Genomic DNA, 18,255 nt, shown 5'->3' with positions numbered 1-18,255 from the left:
TCCTACATGCCAGGGGCTGCTGGGAGGCAGGGTGGCGGGGTGCCGGTGGTAGAGCCCAGCCGTCATCAGGATTTTCCAGAAGCATCTGTTGCGTGTTCCCACTGGGCCTACCTGGTTCATCTTGGGAAGATCCTTAATTGTCTCCTTCTGAGCCTCCTTCTCCTTGGCCCACATGCGGAGGTAGTGCCGACAGTCAGGAGGGCTGGACGCCTTCTCCTCTGCGAGTTGGGAGGAAAAAATAAATCTCTGTCAGATGAGAGAAAGAAGGCTGGGGGCTGGCAGCAGGGCTAAGTGGGTTTAAGTGTCGTCTGGCATGGAGCTACCTGGGCCCTACTGCAAAATACCCTGGCATGTGGAGGTGGTGGTGGTGATGGAAAAACACCCCAGAATATCCACGGGTCTCCCCTGAGTTACGCTGAAGGGAGTTTGAGCTCAGCTGATGAGGATGGCCCTGACCTGCCTTCCCCAAGGTGGAGATGGAACCACATGGAAGCTGGAGGGAGGGCGGCCTGAGGAGAGGCTGGGCACCTGGAGGAGTCCTGGCAGAAAGCAGGCACCCCCAGAGGGAGGTGGTGATGGCCAGGGGTGTGCACAGCTACAAGAGTCAGGCCTGGGGCTGCTGAGCGCTGGGCGGCTGAGGGGCTGGGCTCAGGGAGAGCCGGGTGCCAGGCACGAGTCCGCCATCTCCCCCGGGCAGGGGGCTCTTCCGCAGCGACGGGGCGACCAGACCCCACCACCCCGAGACCTCCCCCCGGGCATCAGCAGATAGAGGCCTACATGTACCTCTTTTTTTTTCTTGGACATCCTCATTGCCAGCTCCCTCTCGCTCTTCTTGTTGTAGTGTTTCTGGACCAGAAGAATAAAAAGAACAAGAACATACTTCCGTTACGACTCTAAACCACTGGTCTGTGAGCGGTCTACCTAGTCTGTGCTCCCCTGCAGGAGCAGCCCCACCCTGGCCCCTGGGCCAGCGGGTCCTGCGCGCTGCTGCTTCTCTGGCCCCCAGCAGGGCTGGCTCTCCCCACCTGGGTACGTTAAGCCAGAGAGCTACCGACCCTCATGTCCTCTCTTCTGAAGGAATACAAGTCACACTACACAGTTTTTAAGTGAACTGTGATGCATGTACGGCCAAAAGTTCGAGACTAATTGAATTGAATTGAATTACCAATTCAACCCGCAACTGCCACACCAGCTGATGAGGACTTTTATGTACGTGAATCCTGTGCTCCGCACTGAATTTCTTAAAGTAACAAACTTGCTGGAGTCCGCACACACTGTGCTTCCTGGGTCGGCAGTGAGCCTGGGGAGAAGAGGCTGCCCAGCTCTCCCAGACCTGTCCCCCAAGGGGGTGTGACTAGGGGGGTGGCAACGTCCCAGCTCTAAATGGCCCTGCCAGCCACATGGTGGCCGGGAAGGGCACAGCTCTCTGGGCTCAGGCCTCTCACCAGGCAGCAGACCACTGCCTGGAGGCTCGTGAGGTCTGGGGACAGGGCTCTGTGCCCAAGTCCCTGGCTTCTCCTGGACGTGCCTGCGAAAAGCCAAAATCATCTTTGATTTTCAGGTTCCAAGGTTCATCTGCTTCTTTAGTTTGTGCACTGGAAATCAAAGACCTCAAGCTTCACAGTCAAGTAAGCCTTTGACACTGTCAACGGGACTGCTCTGGGTATCTTTCTCTTTTTTTTTAATTGAGTTATAGCCAGTTTACAATGTGTCAATTTCTGGTGTGCAACACAATGCTTCAGTCATACGTGAATACACATATATTCATGTTCATATTCTTTTTCACTGTGAGCTGCTGCAAGATAGCGAACATACTTCCCTGTGTGCTCTGGGTATCTCGATACACACCGCTTTACATTTCCCTTTTGGGTGTGAATTACCTTTGGCCTGTGTGATCTATCTCCCATGAGAAACTGTAGGAGAGTTTTGGTCACCAGCTTCATTGTCAAATCCCAGGCCCAGAATGCCCCGTCACCTGGGATCCAGTACTCCCACAGAGCTTTAAATGTAGCACAGGAATGGCTTCTAATAGGCACTAACACATGTAAAAAGTTGTGTGGAACATGAAACTGTTTCCAAGGAAAGCATCCATTACTCTCTCCACTTCCAATCATCGGTGCTTTGTCTGTTTCACAATGACAGCTTTGCAATGATAGCATTTCGTGGTTTTTCCTATGAACGTGATGACAGGATACCTTTTTTTTTTTTTTGCATGTGGCGGGGAGCTGAAGCCCTGGTACCTGTGCAACGCCCACTGTGCTGTGTGTCCCCATCTGCTGCGCCCACAACAGGCCAAGCTGCCACCCCTCTCTCCGCCCCCCACCCACGGCTGGCTCTGGGTCCTCCCTGGGACTGAGCCACACAGGAGGCGTCTCTTGGACCAAGAGCTTCCAGGCCTCCTGATGGTGCCAGGGAGTGTTTGGAAGACTAAATGCAAGGCCCTGGGGAAGCCAAGTGCAAAGGGGGCGCCCCTGCCCCCCAGGCACTGACCTTGAGCCTCCCAGGGCAGCAAAAGATCCAGATCGGAGGCCAGAGGAGATGCTGGAAGAGACAGCGGAGGAGGAGCGGAGGCAGAGGGAGGGAGAAGCCAGGGTCCAGGAAGGCAGAGAAAAGAGAAACAGGAGTGAGAACAGCCCCGAGGGCCTGGCCCCAGGGAGCGAGGCAGCGCCCCCTGGCCGTCGCTCTGCAGCTTTCCACGGCGGCAGCACGTTCCCCCAGCCCAGCAGGGCCGCAGGCCACTGCATGGCGACAGAGCCCGAGGCCAGCGGCACAAGGAGTGCTCACCTTCTGAGGAGCTGTCCTCAGTGAAATAATGGGTTGCTTCCAGGGCTGACTCGGCCTCCTCTGGGCTCAGGGCTGTGCTCAGAGAGAAAGGAGGGTGAGGGCAGGAGGGAACAAGTGAGTCTCACCAAAGCGAAACTCCCCAAGTCCTAGACAAAGGCCTCCCCACCACGCCCACCGTGTGGCCCACCGCTCCCAGCCCTGTCGATAAGCTGCGTGGCCATGGTGCCAACAGTGACGATTGATTCTGGCTGACTCGTGTTTGAAATGTAACGTAATACACGTCCCAAATAAAAATCCAGGCAGTGCAACTGGGAGTCAGGTGAACGGCCATCCTTTCTCCAGCCCCGATGGTGGTGTGGATCCTTTTGGGTGTTCTATGCTCCTGCAGGCACGTGCGCGGGGACGAGCCTGTTCCCTGCTCTCACCCTGCATACCTGGGGCACTGTTCCACCCCGTGCACACTGGCTTGCCTCATTTTGTGAGGAAGTAGTCCCTGGGGACTCAGATCCATGAGGTTCTATGCAAGGGGCTTAGCCCGTCATGTGGAGGAGGGGGAGTCAGAGAGGTTTAACAGGCGTGGCACAGGGCGAGGTGGCAGGCGTGGGCCACCACCAGAGCCCTTGATGGAGACTCCACGTGCCTCACCCACGGGCTGTCGGCCCAGTGGGGTCTGCCAGCCCAGGCCCCTCTCTCAGCAGAATCAGAGGTGGCCAGTCCCAGTCTTCCCTTGAAGAGGCCCTGCTCCTCGTCACATTACAGGGGAAAACCAGCTGCAGCTGAGAGCAGGACTCTCCCATGCTGAATGCACAGAACAACCCTGTGGGCACCTTTAAAACTATAGTCTGGGCCCGGCCTCAGGCCAGTTAAGTCAGCACCCGGATGAAGGATCACTAAGGCCACCTCCGAGGCACTGCTGACTCCTTGGTGGCAGCTCAGAAGCAGCAGGGACTCGGGGCGGCCCCTCTCTGGGGCCAGAATTTTCACCTGCCTGAGCCCCAGCTCTCTCCTGCGAAAAGCAGGAACCCCTCTGGGAGAACTCTGAGTGGCGACCCCTGAGCAGGTGGGCTCGGCCTGCTTTTGGACCAGCTGCCGTAGGCCAGCCCCCGTCTGTGTCCCGGCAGGCACAGGCACGGACAGCGAAGCAGCGAGGAGGAGCCACACGACAGGGCTCCCCGGCCGCCCCTCGGGCCTGGGTGCTGCCCCCCGGCTGCCTGACTGGTGATAAGCAGGAACCCTTGAGAGACTTAAGGACCAGCTAATGAACACAAGGGGTCTTAGCGTCAAAACCTGAATCTCCACTCCTGTGACCTGCCTCATGGATTTGCAGTCCAGCGGTCCCCCGCTCCATCTGTACCCTTGCCCATGGGCGGGGTCCTCCCTGAGATGCCCACACACCCCCTCCCAGGTCATGCAGGTCATGGCCCTGCTCTCAGACCAAGACTGGGCTGGGCCTCTGCCCCGGCGCTCCAGCTGCTCCCTGCTCTCCGTCAGGACCGGAGAGCCCCCTCCATGCCTGGCCCCCCAGCTGCCACGAGGCCCAGCACCCCCAGGAGGCCTGTGCCTGCACCATGGCACGCTGCAGCCCCAGCTCTGGACATGAGGAGCCCTTGCTGGGGACGGGGAGGGGAGGCTCTCACCTGGAGGCAAGTGCAGTTTGTAGAGCACCTTGAGCTTCTCTGTCAGGTCCCCGTGGTACATGCCACCTGTGGAGGAAGGCCAGCGAGGAGGCATGCTCACGCGTCCCACGGCCAGGCCACAGTCGAATTCCTCTCCTTCCAGTGGGTTCTGGTGGAACCCTCCTCACTGCCTGACTCCCTCCTGGAGAGGCCACTGGGAGTGGGCACCAGGCCTCCCACCTCCCCTTCTCTGGGGCCTGCAGACCCACCTCTAGCAGCCCCGATCTGAGGGAGGGAAGGGGGGCTCCCACTGGACCCCCACGTGTCTCCACTGGGAAGACTGCCCTTCCTTCATCAAGGGTCAGGGGCCCCGGGCTGCCCTCGGCTTGCTGCAGGGGGAAGACTGGATGGCCTGGCATCCAGGGAGTCAGTCAGCGTCTTCAGAAAGGGCACAGGCATGGACGGGCGCCTGCAGGCCCAGAGCCACTCACTCATCCCTGTCACGAACTCCTTGAAGTTGATCAGTGAGTCCTTATTTTCGTCCAGGAGCCGAAACATGCGCCCCGCCAGCACGGCTGTGTGGGAGCCGCAGACCCAGGGCGTCAGGCTGGCGAAGAGCTCCCGGAACTGGTTTGCGTCGATGCGGTACTGCTCCAGGTAGGGCAGGCTGGGGTCCCGACGCGCCGCTGCGGGGCGGCTGCGTCCCCAGTACTGGCTCGCCAGGTGCTTGGCCTGCAGGGGGCACAGCCCGGTGAGACAGCCTGGCCTCCTGGCCCCTGGGTGCTCAGGATCAGCAGGCTGGTGGGTGTGTCCACCCCCCTCCTCCATCTGAATTGGCAGAGTCTCGGACATCAAGCACTGGCCCAGACACAGCATCTCACAGAACCTCCTGCACTGGTACCATCAACCCTTGTTTACAGACGTGGGAGTTGAGACAGAGCCTGCGGGCCGCCAGCCACAGCGAGCCACAGCGGGTGAGAGGGCCCACAGCAGGGGAGGTCACAGCCAGGTGCTGGCTTGACTGCTCTGACCCTGAGGCCACAGCAGAGTGGCCACCTTAGGGGCTGAACCAGAGGCAGCCGGAGGGCAGATGGGATCTGATGAGAGCAGAAAGACAGTGTAGATGAGGTTGCTTCTGCCTGCTCTCCCTCCCTTTTCCCCTCCTCCTGTCAACAGCACCTGAACTTTTCTTGGAGAGCCTCTCCTGTCTCACCTCAAGTCATGGGGTGGGCACATGGCCCAGTTTTGGGTCAGCAGAAAACAGCCTCCTAAAGCACCTAACCTGAGTCAGTACAAAAATCAACCCCTGGGCTTTTTGCTAAGACCATTTGGAAAGAAAAATTCTCTTTTCATTTGGTTATTGGGAGGACTGGATGTCCCTGGAGCTGCTGACAATCTCTCTTGCCACGCTGTAGGAAGGGCAGTCTAGATGATACCTGAGATAGGGGAGCCTGACGGCATGTTGGAACACCTGGATCCAGCCATGCCTGAAGCTGTATATTCCTACACTTTTCAGTTACATGAACCAATACATTCCTTCTTGTATAAGTTTACTTGAGTGGATTTTCTTCCCCTTAAACGAGTGTCGGCCTAAACTCCAAGGAGGACTAAATCTACCATGTGAGGTTTGTGGTCACTGCATCAAAGGATGCTTTTAAATCTAGTGCTCTCCTGGCAGAAGGCTGCTGTGCTGAGATTACATTTAGGGGACTAGGATGGGGTCCTACTGGCCCTGCCCTTGCTCTTGGTTGTCACCTTAAACACCATGTAAAGGTCCTCCAGCTCTTCAATTGAGAAGCCAATGTCTCCAGGTATAGCTCGGACCTAGAAGGAAAGAGAAGCATAATGTACTGATGGATTCTCAAGTTCCTGTTGTTTGAGAAAATCCCCACAAGGATGAGGGCAAAGATACAAACCACCCTCTTGGTGCCGCCAGCTGGCTGATCACACGAGGGTGGTCCACTCAGGGAAGAAGGTGTGGTTCACACGTTTACCCTCTATCACCCACCCTGACATGCCGTTCACACTCCCTGAGCTCCTTCCTCGTGGGCACGGGGAGACTTCTCTGTCCTGAACAACTAGTCAGGGACACAGGGCGCAGGGCGGTGACCTAGAGATGCTATCTGGATCCCTGGAAAGACCCCAGCACCAGCTCTCTGGGAGGCATCCCAGAACTTCCCAGGAACTTCTTCCTATGGAGTCGGGAGGGTGAAGCCTTGCAGCAGAGGTCTGTGGGCTGGGTGGACAGAGGGCTGGGTGCCTGAGTGCCGCTACCCAGGGGCAGGGGCAAAGCCAGGCCCTAGGGCTCAGCCCAGAGCAGGATCATGCTTGGCTTTTAGGCCTCGGGGCATCTGAGCAGCTTCCCTGTGACCAATCTAAGAGCAGGCAATAGTGACCAGGCCTCTCCCCACTCCCCCGACTTTGTGCCTTCACTCCTGGACTCCAGTCCCACACAAGGCAGTGCTGGGGGCTCTGCACCCCCTCCCCATGCAGAGAGGTCTGAAGACAGCACAGCAGGAAGCAGCCCACTTGGGTCGCCACCCTGGCCCCAGCCCCAGCTGCACCCTGGGGCCCTGGCCCGTCCGTACCACGCTCCTCTTGGCCGTATCTTCCAAGGACTGGATCACCTTCAGCCTCTGCTTAAACCGCATCTGCTCAATGTCCTCGGCTCTCAGGCTGCTGAATTTCTACCACCAGAAGTGACCCAGTGAGGTAAGATGGGACCACAGAGCAGAGGACAGCCCCCCACCACGGCCACCTGCACCCACACGACCGATGGCGCGCATGGCCAAACAGCCCTGGTAAGTCCTGACCTCATACGACACCTTCAGGAGGTCGAAGATGTCCACCTCTTCAGGAGGGGCATCGCCACTGGTCAGCAGGGCATGGAGGTGTGGGATAGGGGGAGAAACACTCTGCTTGTTGACAACGTTGTCCAGGTATCTGTAAGGATTAAAGGACAGAAGTCTAGGCCACCCACAGGCGACATGGGTGTCTTACCCACAGCTGAACGATGCGGAGGGACCCAATTTGCCTAGACTCCCAATTAACGAGCAAACTTGGTGAGGGCTGGACATCCGCCAGGAGGGCAGGGTGTGAGACACTGACTGCAGTGAAGAGGGGAGAGGGGTGCCCTGGCAAACCAGGGGTGCCCCTGAAGGCAGTGGAGAGAAGGCCCTGCCCCCTAAGAGGCTTCAGCACTAACTCTGAGGAAGCCAGGCTACCCTTGGGGGGCCCCAAGGTGGGGATCCTTTATAGGCCCAGACCCCACCACACCAGGTCTGTCCCAGCTGGACAGATGACACACTCCCTCCACCTGGTGGGCCACTGGGGCTGTGAGGACTCCCTGCCCCGGCTGGGAGAATCGGGGACCAAAGGAGTGTCCCAGGAGGAAGGCGAGGGAGAAGCCCAGCTGTGGGGGTGTTCATGGGAGCACAGCCTCAGGATAGGGCCTGACTTTGGCTGGACCAGTGCAGCCAGGACCCTACGTTCTCCCAGGCTCTCTGGCTGGGCTCAACACCCAGGTGGGAGGCAGCGGTTGGTGCCCCGATACCCCCTGGCCCCGGTCCCCTCCCAGGTCAGGCCTTCCTTGCTCCTGAGGAGGGGCCCCATCTGCCTGGTGTAGGACGCGGGCATGAAAACGCTTGCAGACTCTGGCCACAGGTGGTGTCTTGTCATCACTGAGGACAGAGAGCTAGTAAGGTCCACAGCAGGGAGGCAGCAACTCTGCCAGCCGAAGACCTTTGTAGGTTCCCAGTCAGCAAGCACTGGGCTGGCTCAGGAGGCAGGGGGCAGCGTCCCTGGCTGTGCCGGGTGGCTGGGCATTCCAGGCTGGGCAAATACATGCACATGCGCTAGCAGGACTACAGAGCTCAGGGCCTGGGCCAGAGGGAGGACCCCCTGGTAGGGCGCCTGGATGTAAGGGCCTTGAAGCCCAGGCTGGGGGTCTCAGATCCTCTGCTCAGAGAACCACCAGCAGCACAGGGAGTCCTCATGTCCCAAGGGAGGAACACGGTCAGATTCTGATCAGAAAGACCCTTGAGATGCTAGTGGGTGAGGAAAACCATGAGAAAGCAGGCCTGGGGCCCGGGGCCGGGGGCAGGGGTGTCACAGGCCTGCCCTGAGGCTGAGGGGGCTGAGGGAAGGGGCTGGACTTCAGAGAGAGTCTGAGGATGGGCTGTGGGACTGAGGAAGGAGGAGGCAGACAGGAGGGCCCTGGGCTTAGGTGTGGTTGGCCGGGTATCACGCCGCTGCTACAGCAAGGCCAGCACAGGCCCCCCATCCAGGGAGCGAGGCTGCTGAGCTGGGGAAGGCACGGCCAGACTGTTCTGTGGGATAACAGACACCGGCCTTCACTAGAGGCGGGAGGCCCTGCTGTCCCAGTCACCTCCTGCCCACCAGGCCCTCCAGGCCCGTGTGCTCTGGCCCAGACCTTTCTCCTAGCACTTGCTACCACTCCAGTGCCTACCAGGAAGGAGGCTCTCTCCTGCCCCCTGGTGTGTCCCCAGGTCTAGCCCTGTCTGGGCACCTGGTGGGCACAGTCCCAGGACTGAGGAATGTGTGGGGTGGGGTCAGGCCCTGCCGTCCGTGGGAGCGTTGGCCAGCTCCCCTGCAGGAGGAAGGAGGCCGGCTCGGTCACCTGCCCAGAACGGTCATGGCCTCGCCCTCGTCGCTGCAGCCCAGCAGCTGCTCCATGTTGGCATCCAGGACAGCCAAGGCCACCTGCAGGATCACCTTGATGCCCTCATAGAAGAAGCAGTCAACAATGACCACGGCACTCTCGAAGGGCATGACACTGAGGAAGAGGGTCAGGAACCAGGAGAGTGAGATGCTGGAAATCACCCCCAGGTCCTGCATCTTCTCGGAGAGCTGGGGCAGAAAGTCTCTTGTGAGCTCTTCAAAGATGCCTTGGTCCACCAGGGCCCCTACGGAGAGGACGAAGGAGTCTGAATGGTGAACTCACACCCTTGGCTTAGGCAGGCTCTCGTGTGGGAGCCCAGGGTCTGAGGGTGCAGGAAGCTGACCCCGTTCCCGGTCAGCTCTGCTTACAACGGAGGGCTGGAGGGGGCAGGTGGGGTGGAGAAAACAAGAAAGAAAAAAACCCTGTAAGTTTCCTTTTTACAGTTTCCAAACCATTGTGTAAAAAGAACAATTTCTTCCACTATCCCTGGGTTTTCTTTCTGGGACATACTCATGTCTCTCTAGGGCATCAGAAGCAAACAGCGGCGTCAGTAGCTTGTGTGTGCCCTGACCTGAAGCTTGCAAACAGATGTAATTCCAAAGGACCCCAAGAGTAGAAACCCCCCCAAAAAAAACTGTAGGGGAAGGACATTTTACACTAACAGACGTAACTGTGTATGTAATTAAATGTTGCAAATGTATTTCCATCTAACCACACAGGTTCAACTTGCCGTAAGTTCTTAACAGTTGATAAGGGGTGTACTGCATGTTCTAGCTGTGATGTTGGAAATTTTCTACAATAAAAATGTTTCAAGAGCGGGGAGGGTATAGCTCAGTGGTAGAGTGCATGTCTAGCATGCACAAGGTCCTGGGTTCAATCCCCAGTACTGCCATCAATCAATCAATAAATATATAAATAAATAAATAAGTAAATAAACTTAATTACCTTCTCCCCCACACAAAAAAGTCCTGTTTAAAAAAATGTTTAAGGAGAGTTAGGTGGCTGTGGATTTAGGCCCCAAGCTAACTTGTGAAAACTGCTGAATGTGTACCATCCCCTCTCGCTGGCAGCAACTCCCAGGGAACCAGCATCAAGTCTGGGCAGGCTGGCAGGGGCCTGGGTCTGGCTCTCCACTTTCTGGCCGTGTGAGGTCCAGCTCCCTGGCCTGCAGGGTGGGGACCGTGGCTGTCTGCCGCCTGCTGCAAGGCTGCGGGGCCTCCAGACGCTCTCCTGCGGGGCATGCCCAGCGCAGGCTGGGCCCAGGGAGGCCCGCTGCCCCCACGGGGGGCCGCCGGCCTCGGGCACTCACCCACCACCCTGGTGTTGTAGTAGTCGGGCAGCATCCGCTCACAGAGGGCCACCAGCAGCCAGAAGGCCTCCTCCTCGCTGCCATAGAGCAGGAGCACCGAGGTGACGATGTTCATGGCCTGTGGGCACAGAGGTGGTGAGAGGAGCTGTCCCTTCCCAAGGGGCCCGTGCAGCCTTGCACTACAAGCAAGCCTGGCGACAAAAACTGCCCGGTCCAACTCCAGGCAACCTGCCAAGAGGCAATTTGCAGGAAATCAATTTGACCAAAACGGCCAGCCAGGTTCTGCAAATTGGGCCGGCAGGCACGCAGACGCCCGAGAAGGCGAGGCACTTCTTTTAAGTGGTGTCTGGCGGCGCGGGTGCGGCACAGGGCCAGGAGGATGTGTGCGGAGCTGCAGGTGGCGGCCACATGCCGCAGGGAGGCCATGGCCAACCAGGGGCCACGCACAGCCTGGGCTGATGTCAAGGCTTGTAAGAAAAAGCTTCAGTGGTGGCAAATTATCTTAAAAATTATTTATAGCCAGCACACTGATTTTCCACACACTGGTAATTTGTCCTACAGATGGTGATTTCCCTGAAATCCGGATGCAGTCGAAGGGAAACAATCACCTGACCTGGCCAGGAAAATGCCCACTAGATTTAAAATCAAATGCCCCTAGAAACACAGATCGAAACCACAAGGAGATGCCACCTCATACCATTAGGGTGATCATCAAAAAAACAGAAAATAAAAAATGCTGGTGAGGGTGGGGAGAAATCAGAACTCTTACGCATTGTGGGTGGAAATGTAAAATGGTACAGCTCTTGTGGAAAATGTTGATAATTCCTCAAAAAATTAAATATAATTTACCATATGATCCAGCAATTCCACTTTTGGGTATACGCCCGAAAGAACCGAAAACAGGGTTTGGAACAGATTTTGTACACCCATGCTCACAGCAGTGTTAGTCACAACAGCCAAAATGTGGAAGCAACCTGTGGCCATCGATGAATGGCTAAACAAAACGTGGTGTATACATACAATGGAATATTATTCAGCCGTAAAAGGACATTTTGACACAGACTACAACACGGATGAGGCTTGAGGACATTATGCCAATGAAAGAAGCCAGTCACAAAAAAGATAAATGCTGCATGATTCCACTTTTATGAGGTCCTTAGAGCAGTCAAAATCACAGAGACAGAAAGGATAACGGTGGTTGCCACAGGTAACCAGAGGAGCTGTTTAATGGGTACAATTTCTGTTTTGAAAGATGAAAAGGGTTCTGGAGATGGACGGTGGGGATGGCGGTGCAATGACACGCCTGGTGCTACTGAACTGCACACTTAACATGATTAAGATGCTAAGTTTTATGCTGCATGTATTTTACCACGCACAACACAATGAAATGCCTCAGGACCGAGACCAGAAGCACACAAATGACAACTTAGATTGTGGCACGGGGATGAGGTGAGCAATTAACGTTGCTTGTAACTTCATCTTTTTCTGTGGTCAGGACGTTCCTGGGGAGCAGGGCACAGCTCAGGTGTGTGAGGTCATCATTCAGACCCAGGGCTGGGGGAGCTGCTCCTGCACATCTCTGGTGGGAGATGCTGCCTCTGGACCCCGCTAAGCCCCGCGTACCTGGCAGTAGCCGATGGTGGGGTTTCGGAATGCGTAGGCAGTCAGCACCCGCCGGAGTGCGGCGATCCCGAGCTCGTTCTGGAAGGCAGGGTGCTCAGGCATGGAGCGGTGCAGGTCCCGCTCGATCTCCTCCGTGGCCAGGCTGTACTTCCCCGTGGACTTCTCCACCAGCTCAGCGTAGTAGCCGGGGTGAGTCACCATCTCGTTCCAGGCCCCTGTGGAGACACAGCTGGTAGCTGTTTCCCACTCACTGCCCTCGCGGGACTTTGAGGGCGATGACGGCAGGGTGGAGACGTCAATGCACTGCAGAGAAACGGCACTTTGGGGCCAAGTGACAAGGTGCCAGGCAGTTTCCCTGGTGACTGTCCTGGGAGGAGTCACTCCACCCAAGTATGAGCAGCTGACGTGCCCTCCTCCTGAAACCCTCCAAGCAGCCAAGGGCGTGAATGCTGTCAGAGCCTGTCCCAAGGGGAGAAGGCCTCCTCCTGTGGGTGGGAGGGCGCTGCCAGGCGACGGTGACAGTGCCACGCCCTTGGTGTCTGCTCCCCAGGACGCCCCTCCTGGCATGGGCCCACACAAGCCCTGTCACAGCTGGAGCCCCATTTCTTCCCTGTAAAGGCTGACAGCTCTTGCCTGGCCAGGGCAGGAGGGCCAGCCAGGCTCCCAGCCGGAGGCCGGGGCAGCTCACCAGAGAAGAGGAGCCACAGCTCCCCGCGGAGGCTCTCGGGGATGCCCTTCAGCACCAGCTCCCGCGTCCTGGCCGTGCGGTACATGCACATGCCACGCCCGTACTCGAAGAAGTGGATGTTCCAAGACTCCTCCTTCATCTTCTCTTTGGCCTGGGGGAGCAGCAAACGGGGGCTCTGTGGGTGTGACCCGGGGTGTCGACACCGGTTGTCGGGGCCTCTGCCTCTCCTCCAAGGGCTTGGGGCAAAACACCCGTGAGCCCAGGCTGGGCTGCACACACCACCCCCCTCAGGTGTGGGGGACATGGGACTCCTTGCAGAGGCTGGAGCCCGTGACCAGCACTACTGAACAGGCCAGGCAGGGAGGCCCTGCACACTGCCCATCATCACCCAAGGGCTGCAGCCTGGCCTTGACCCCGACCCCCCCAGGCCTGGGCCTGCATGGGGGTGGAGCCCCAAGGCTGGGCGTACCCCCTTGGCTCCCAGGTCCTCCACGGGCGTGTTTCTCTGGAAGAGTTTGAGCAGGCCCTGGGAAGCGGTTGGAGCATCTTGTGCACGGGAGCTCTGGTGGCCACTGAGGGGAGAGGTCGGGCTGGCGGGCTGCTCTGACACATCCTGAGAAGCTGGGGGAGACTGGGAAACACAACACGGGAGAAAAGGCGCCGAGTGAGCAAGCTGCCCAGAATGAGGGGTTCGTCGGTCACAGCGCGGGACCGCTGCCTGTGAGGTGGCGTGCTGCGGCCCAGCCCCATCTCCTCGCTGTCCAGTGGACACCCACCCTCCTTTACCAAGGCCAGCACACTGGCTGGTCTCTCACAGGGATGGGGTCTGGGGCCTGCCCTGTCAGGCCCTCTCTCTGTGAGGTCAGGGCCAGGAGAGAAGAAACCCCAAGGAGACAGCTCCATGCATCCCCTCCTGAACTCCGTCCCCTACAAGGACTTGACTGGCAGCGCTGGCGGGTGCTCCCTGGGGCACCTTCTCTGCTCCAGTCTCTGGGGTGCAGACCCTGCCAACCCCTGTAGAGACAGCTGCTGGTGGTGTCAGCTTTGACTGAGTCTTGGGACATCCTCAGACCGCAAGCCGCTGTAGTGCGGCCCCACGGGCCTGGCCAGCGATGGGCTCAGGCTGGGGCTGCTGGGGAGGAGCTGCGGGGCCCCCTCAGGAGCCCAAGTGCAGAGCCGTGTGGAGAAAGCGGAGCAGAGGCTGGGGTGACATCAGGGTCTGCTCACCCAGCAGGTCCCCAGCCGACAGCCTGCCCCGCCCTTTCCAGATCGACAGTCCTAACTGAGGCCACTCCTCCTGCCGGTGCCCCCAGTGACTGCTGAGTGAGGGAAGGAGTCCTCTCTCCCGTCCTCTGCCCCACAGGCTACCTGTCCATTGTGCTCTCAAGGGCCCCTTGAAGAAGGGGCTCCCAGGCCCTCCCTCAAGCCTCCCCGCATGTCCGCCTTCCTCCCTGTGGCCCACGAGCCTGGTGCGTGGTGTGGTCCACAGCGACCACACACCTCTCAGCCACCCCACCTCTTTGCTCCGGCCACTCGAGCAGCCCTAGACCAGGTTTCTCCTCAATAGTCTGCCACGCCCCCAGCAGGCTGCCGGGGCTTTGGGAGGCGAAGATGAAAGACACAGACCTAGGATGGGTGTGTGGGGAGGGGCCCTGCCCACGGGCCACGTGTGCTGCGGGCCCCTCCGCAGTGCAGGAGCCTGGGAAGCCGCTTTCCCATGGCACAGAGGGCCACGGGGCAAGAGACAAGGATGCTGGGTGGTTCTGGGAGCGCATCTAGGGGCAAAACGGTGCTGGCACTTGCCTCAGGGGCAAAGGTCTACAAGGAAGCCCTAACAGCCTTACAGCTAGCCTCAGCCCTACAGGCTCTTCCCCTGGCATTCTGGAAGCCCTGCCCCCAGCCCTCACCCAGCCTGGCATCTGTGACCCTTCAGGAACACTGTGGGTGACGGCAGATATCTGGCCCCCGCCCATGGACTGTGTTCTGCCTGCCGGCACCTGACTTCAAGGTGAGCTTGCTGCCCTGGGCAATGGCCTGTGCAGGGAGCCTGTGCCCTGGCCCGGGGCCAGGTGAGTCAGCGCCCACCCTGCTCTGCTCTCAGCCCCTCCCCAAGGGCCCACGGGCGGGAACAGCGCTGCTCTCGGGGGGACACTGGTCACCGGCTCCCTGGGATCTACTTCCCCTTCTGCCTGCGCAGCTCCCCATTTTTATCTGGGGGCACATCACATCTCTCTCCACTCTTGGCCTCACACTTTGTGGGGTCTGCTGAGGCCTGGGGTGATGGGGTTGACCACTCTGCAGGGAATGTCTGGATGACTCAAGGAGGATGCAGGGGCTGCTGCCACCATCCTGGTGCCACACATGCCCCAGCGATGACGCTCTCCTGGACGCAAGCCAGGTCTAGTGGAGAGAGGCCAGCTCCGAAGACAGGCCGCTGACTGCGTGCACTTCTCGGCTTCGTGAGCCGGGGGGCTCCCCTCTGAGTGCTCCAGCCCGAGCAGGGCTTCTGCCCTTGTGCCTGTCAGCTCTGATCCCACTGGCCGCGGTCCTATCCGGGGAAGGGCAGGGGTGCTGGGCACACCCCCCAGCACTCCACCTTCTCTGTGTTCCCACAGCCCGGCTATGAGGGCTTCACAGGGAATCCCTGTTGACTCCTCAAACTGTACTTTTTCCATAGGCACAACATACTGTATGTCAATTTTACCTCAGTAAAAGCATTTTTAATAAAAAGAGACAACAGGAACAAAAAGAGACTCTGCTAAGTTCTCATCCAGTCCCACCCCTTTGTGCCAGGCTGGGGTTTTCAAAATGGATTTCAGATCGACTGAAATACATCTTCATTACAAACTGCCCTAATCTAGGGGCCCGCCCCAGTGCCGACAGACAGAACTCTGGTGCAGAGATGCTGCTTCTGGCCCGAGGTTCCCCACAGGGACAGGGACACAGATGGACTTGGAGGCTGCACAGGACGGCGGACAGTCAGAACCCTCAGTGCCGGAAAGGAGGCTGACTTGAGGATGCGACCTCAAGGAATAAACCACCCTTCATGTCAGACAGGTGAGACAGGTGAGACAGGTGAGACAGGTGGGGCGATGGTGAGCTCCCGGGGCCCATGCTGCCTGGGAACCCCACATTTTCCTAGTCTAGGTCCGAGCAAGCGGAAGCAGGAGCAATCTGAGGGCCGTCCACAGCCACCCCCACAGGCTCACCCTCCCGCATCTGTGGCCGTGCACGCCGGGCCCAACCCTCCCTCCACGCTCGCCCAAAATCCTGCCTCCCTCGCCTCTCGGACTTTCTTCTGGCAGCTGCCCCCCTCCACTGGATTCACTGCCACCAGCACAGAATCACGCAGTCGCCCCTACAAGCCCTGTTCTGCAGCGGACGGCGCTCACACGCTGTGCTCGCCATGCGGAAGCGCACTAAGCCGTACGCCTCGGACGCACGCACTTCAGAGTGAACACGCCGCACTCCAATGACAAAGCCACCCCCAAAGGGGCCCCTGCGAGCCTTTTTACACAATTTCTTGGAAGAGTGGCTTAAACTCAGGTGTATCCTTTCCCCTTCTCACGTTTTTTTCTCGGTTAAGAGTCAGAAAGTGTATGTTGACGTTCTAAGTTACTTTTATATAATGTCTTTATCTAGTACCCTGGGCCCCCTCTTTTTGGACACCGGATCCCCTCCCATGGGCGGCACTGAAGTTCACAAGCAGCCCCGCCCTTACCCCCTGCCCTCTCCCGCTAACATGCAACTTAAAGGGGTACCCTTTGCCCTCAGCTAACAGGGCGGTCAGCAGGCCTGTCGCACCTTCCGTACCGTCTCGTCTCAGGTTGTCACCGTGCTCCCTCCCCCTGCTCAGAGCATGCACAGTTACACATGACTTGTCACCCGTAACCCTGCTGTCACCTTGTTTCCACGGTTAAATACACTCAGTGCTCCCCCAGACCTGGTAGAGCCTCTCCAGTCCCTCCGTGGTTGTCTGAGAAAGCTGGCAGCTCCCCTGAGTCCCTGCACGCTCCTCATGGCCTGAGGCCCTCACACCGGAACGTCAGTTTGCCAGACAGAAAATCCTGGGGTCACAGCTTCTTTACCATATATCTTAAAAATGTTACTCTGTTTGTACCAAACGTTGCCATCAGAGAGTCTGATGCCTCTCTGAATGTCATTCCTTTATAAATGACTTGGGCCTTTTTTTGACTGGCTGCCCCAAAGAATTTTTTTTAATCTTTAAAGTCCAATCATTTTTACTAGATCATGTCTCAGTAGCTAACACTCTGTGCTGATTATCCCAGGCGCCCAACATGCCCTTCCACCTGGCAGGCGCACGTCTTCTTTTATGTTCAGAACACTCTTCTCAAATTGTGGTTGCTATCCGTTGTTACCCCACGGCTGTGTTCCTCTTTCTCGGGGACCTACGTTACGCACAAGCTGGGCCTTCTCCACCTGGCTTCCTCATCACTTCTTGACTATTTTTCATCTCTCTCTTATTGGACTCCCCTCTTGCCCACCACTCCCACCCCAAATCTTCTCCTTGTTTCCCTTAATGGACTTTCTGTGGGGTCTGCTCACTCTTGTGCTCTTGCTTGCATGGTATTTGTTTCTGAAATATTTCTGCATTTTTTTCTAGTTCTTTCCTGGCTTCTGTCAACTCTCTTTTCACATGTTTTTCTGTTGACTAGTCACTTTGCTCCTGAGCTTTCTAGGAATTTTGTATTTACATCGTTCTTTAGTAGTTTCTATCACTGTTCTAATTTTTTTTTAGATCATTTGGTATATTAGGGTACAGTTTTCATCTGCTTTGGGGGGACGCCATCCTGGGGCACTGTCTGCCTGTGGAGGGTTTTCTGGCCCGTTTTCCTCTTTGTGTAGGGTGTGATCAGAACCTCCTGCTGCTCGTGTCTGCATGACGTGACTTCTGTACGTTCAGGAGGATGCTGTATGTACGGGGCGGCTGTCTGCACTGCAGTTTGGGGGGGGTCTGTCTGCTGCTGCATCTCCCTGTGGAGTCCCTTCCAGGACTTCCTGATCCGCCTCCTCCAGTGTCAGAAGCTTCGCCTCTTCACCCCCCAAGGTTCCCGCCCTGCTCAGTCCCAGCTCTTTTTTTCTCAGGGAGGGCTCTTTCCCCTGGAAGGGAGTTTCCCTTGGGTGTTTCAGGTCTGCCCCAGCGTCCTCTGATCTTCCCTCGGGCCGTCAGGGGACTCCCATGTTTTGTGTTGTTAACTCATTTATAAACTGGATTCTGAGAAATGCGCTCCCAGTTTCACCGGTGGTTTCTCAGTCACGTGCTGAGGTCTCTGTTCAGTGAGAAGTCTCTTTTGAGGACAGCGTACGTGTCAGGGTAGTTCTGGTGATTTCTGGGTACTCTGGCTCTTAGGACTGTCAGAACCCTTCTCCCCCCCCCCCCCGACCTCGGCACGGCTGCGGGCGCTGGACCTGCAGTGCGGGGCTGCAGCTGGTGGCCTGGTCCCACCTGTCTGTGGCCTGGGGTTGGGGGTACCCTCTCATCTGGCTTAGCCGGAGGTGCTGTCTGTGGGCTTCTAACTTCTACTCCTAAAGT

The 18,255-nt window shown here is 57.8% G+C and overlaps 1 protein-coding gene across 3 annotated transcripts in view; it reads right to left on the bottom strand.

Moving 5' to 3' along the window:
* TBC1D9B (TBC1 domain family member 9B) overlaps window positions 1-18,255 on the bottom strand; it is a 40,479-nt gene that overhangs the window by 3,038 nt on the left and 19,186 nt on the right. For 2 of the 3 annotated variants that reach the window (XM_015234906.3, XM_072947091.1), the window contains exons 8-21: window positions 13,171-13,332; window positions 12,702-12,852; window positions 12,014-12,228; window positions 10,391-10,508; window positions 9,040-9,325; window positions 7,214-7,343; window positions 6,989-7,087; window positions 6,156-6,224; window positions 4,892-5,132; window positions 4,422-4,487; window positions 2,785-2,856; window positions 2,491-2,541; window positions 784-846; window positions 112-218 (exon numbers count right to left, since the gene is read on the bottom strand). In XM_015234906.3, the coding sequence (XP_015090392.2) occupies window positions 112-218; window positions 784-846; window positions 2,491-2,541; window positions 2,785-2,856; window positions 4,422-4,487; window positions 4,892-5,132; window positions 6,156-6,224; window positions 6,989-7,087; window positions 7,214-7,343; window positions 9,040-9,325; window positions 10,391-10,508; window positions 12,014-12,228; window positions 12,702-12,852; window positions 13,171-13,332 (1,830 nt within the window). The remainder of the gene's footprint in view (window positions 1-111; window positions 219-783; window positions 847-2,490; window positions 2,542-2,784; window positions 2,857-4,421; window positions 4,488-4,891; window positions 5,133-6,155; window positions 6,225-6,988; window positions 7,088-7,213; window positions 7,344-9,039; window positions 9,326-10,390; window positions 10,509-12,013; window positions 12,229-12,701; window positions 12,853-13,170; window positions 13,333-18,255) is intronic. The other variant, XM_072947090.1, reaches the window with a different exon arrangement.

Source organism: Vicugna pacos, chromosome 22, assembly GCF_048564905.1.
Source record: "Vicugna pacos chromosome 22, VicPac4, whole genome shotgun sequence".
Taxonomy (NCBI): domain Eukaryota; kingdom Metazoa; phylum Chordata; class Mammalia; order Artiodactyla; family Camelidae; genus Vicugna; species Vicugna pacos.
Note: the sequence above shows the minus strand (reverse complement) of the source record. Positions and strands in the feature narration are given on the sequence as shown.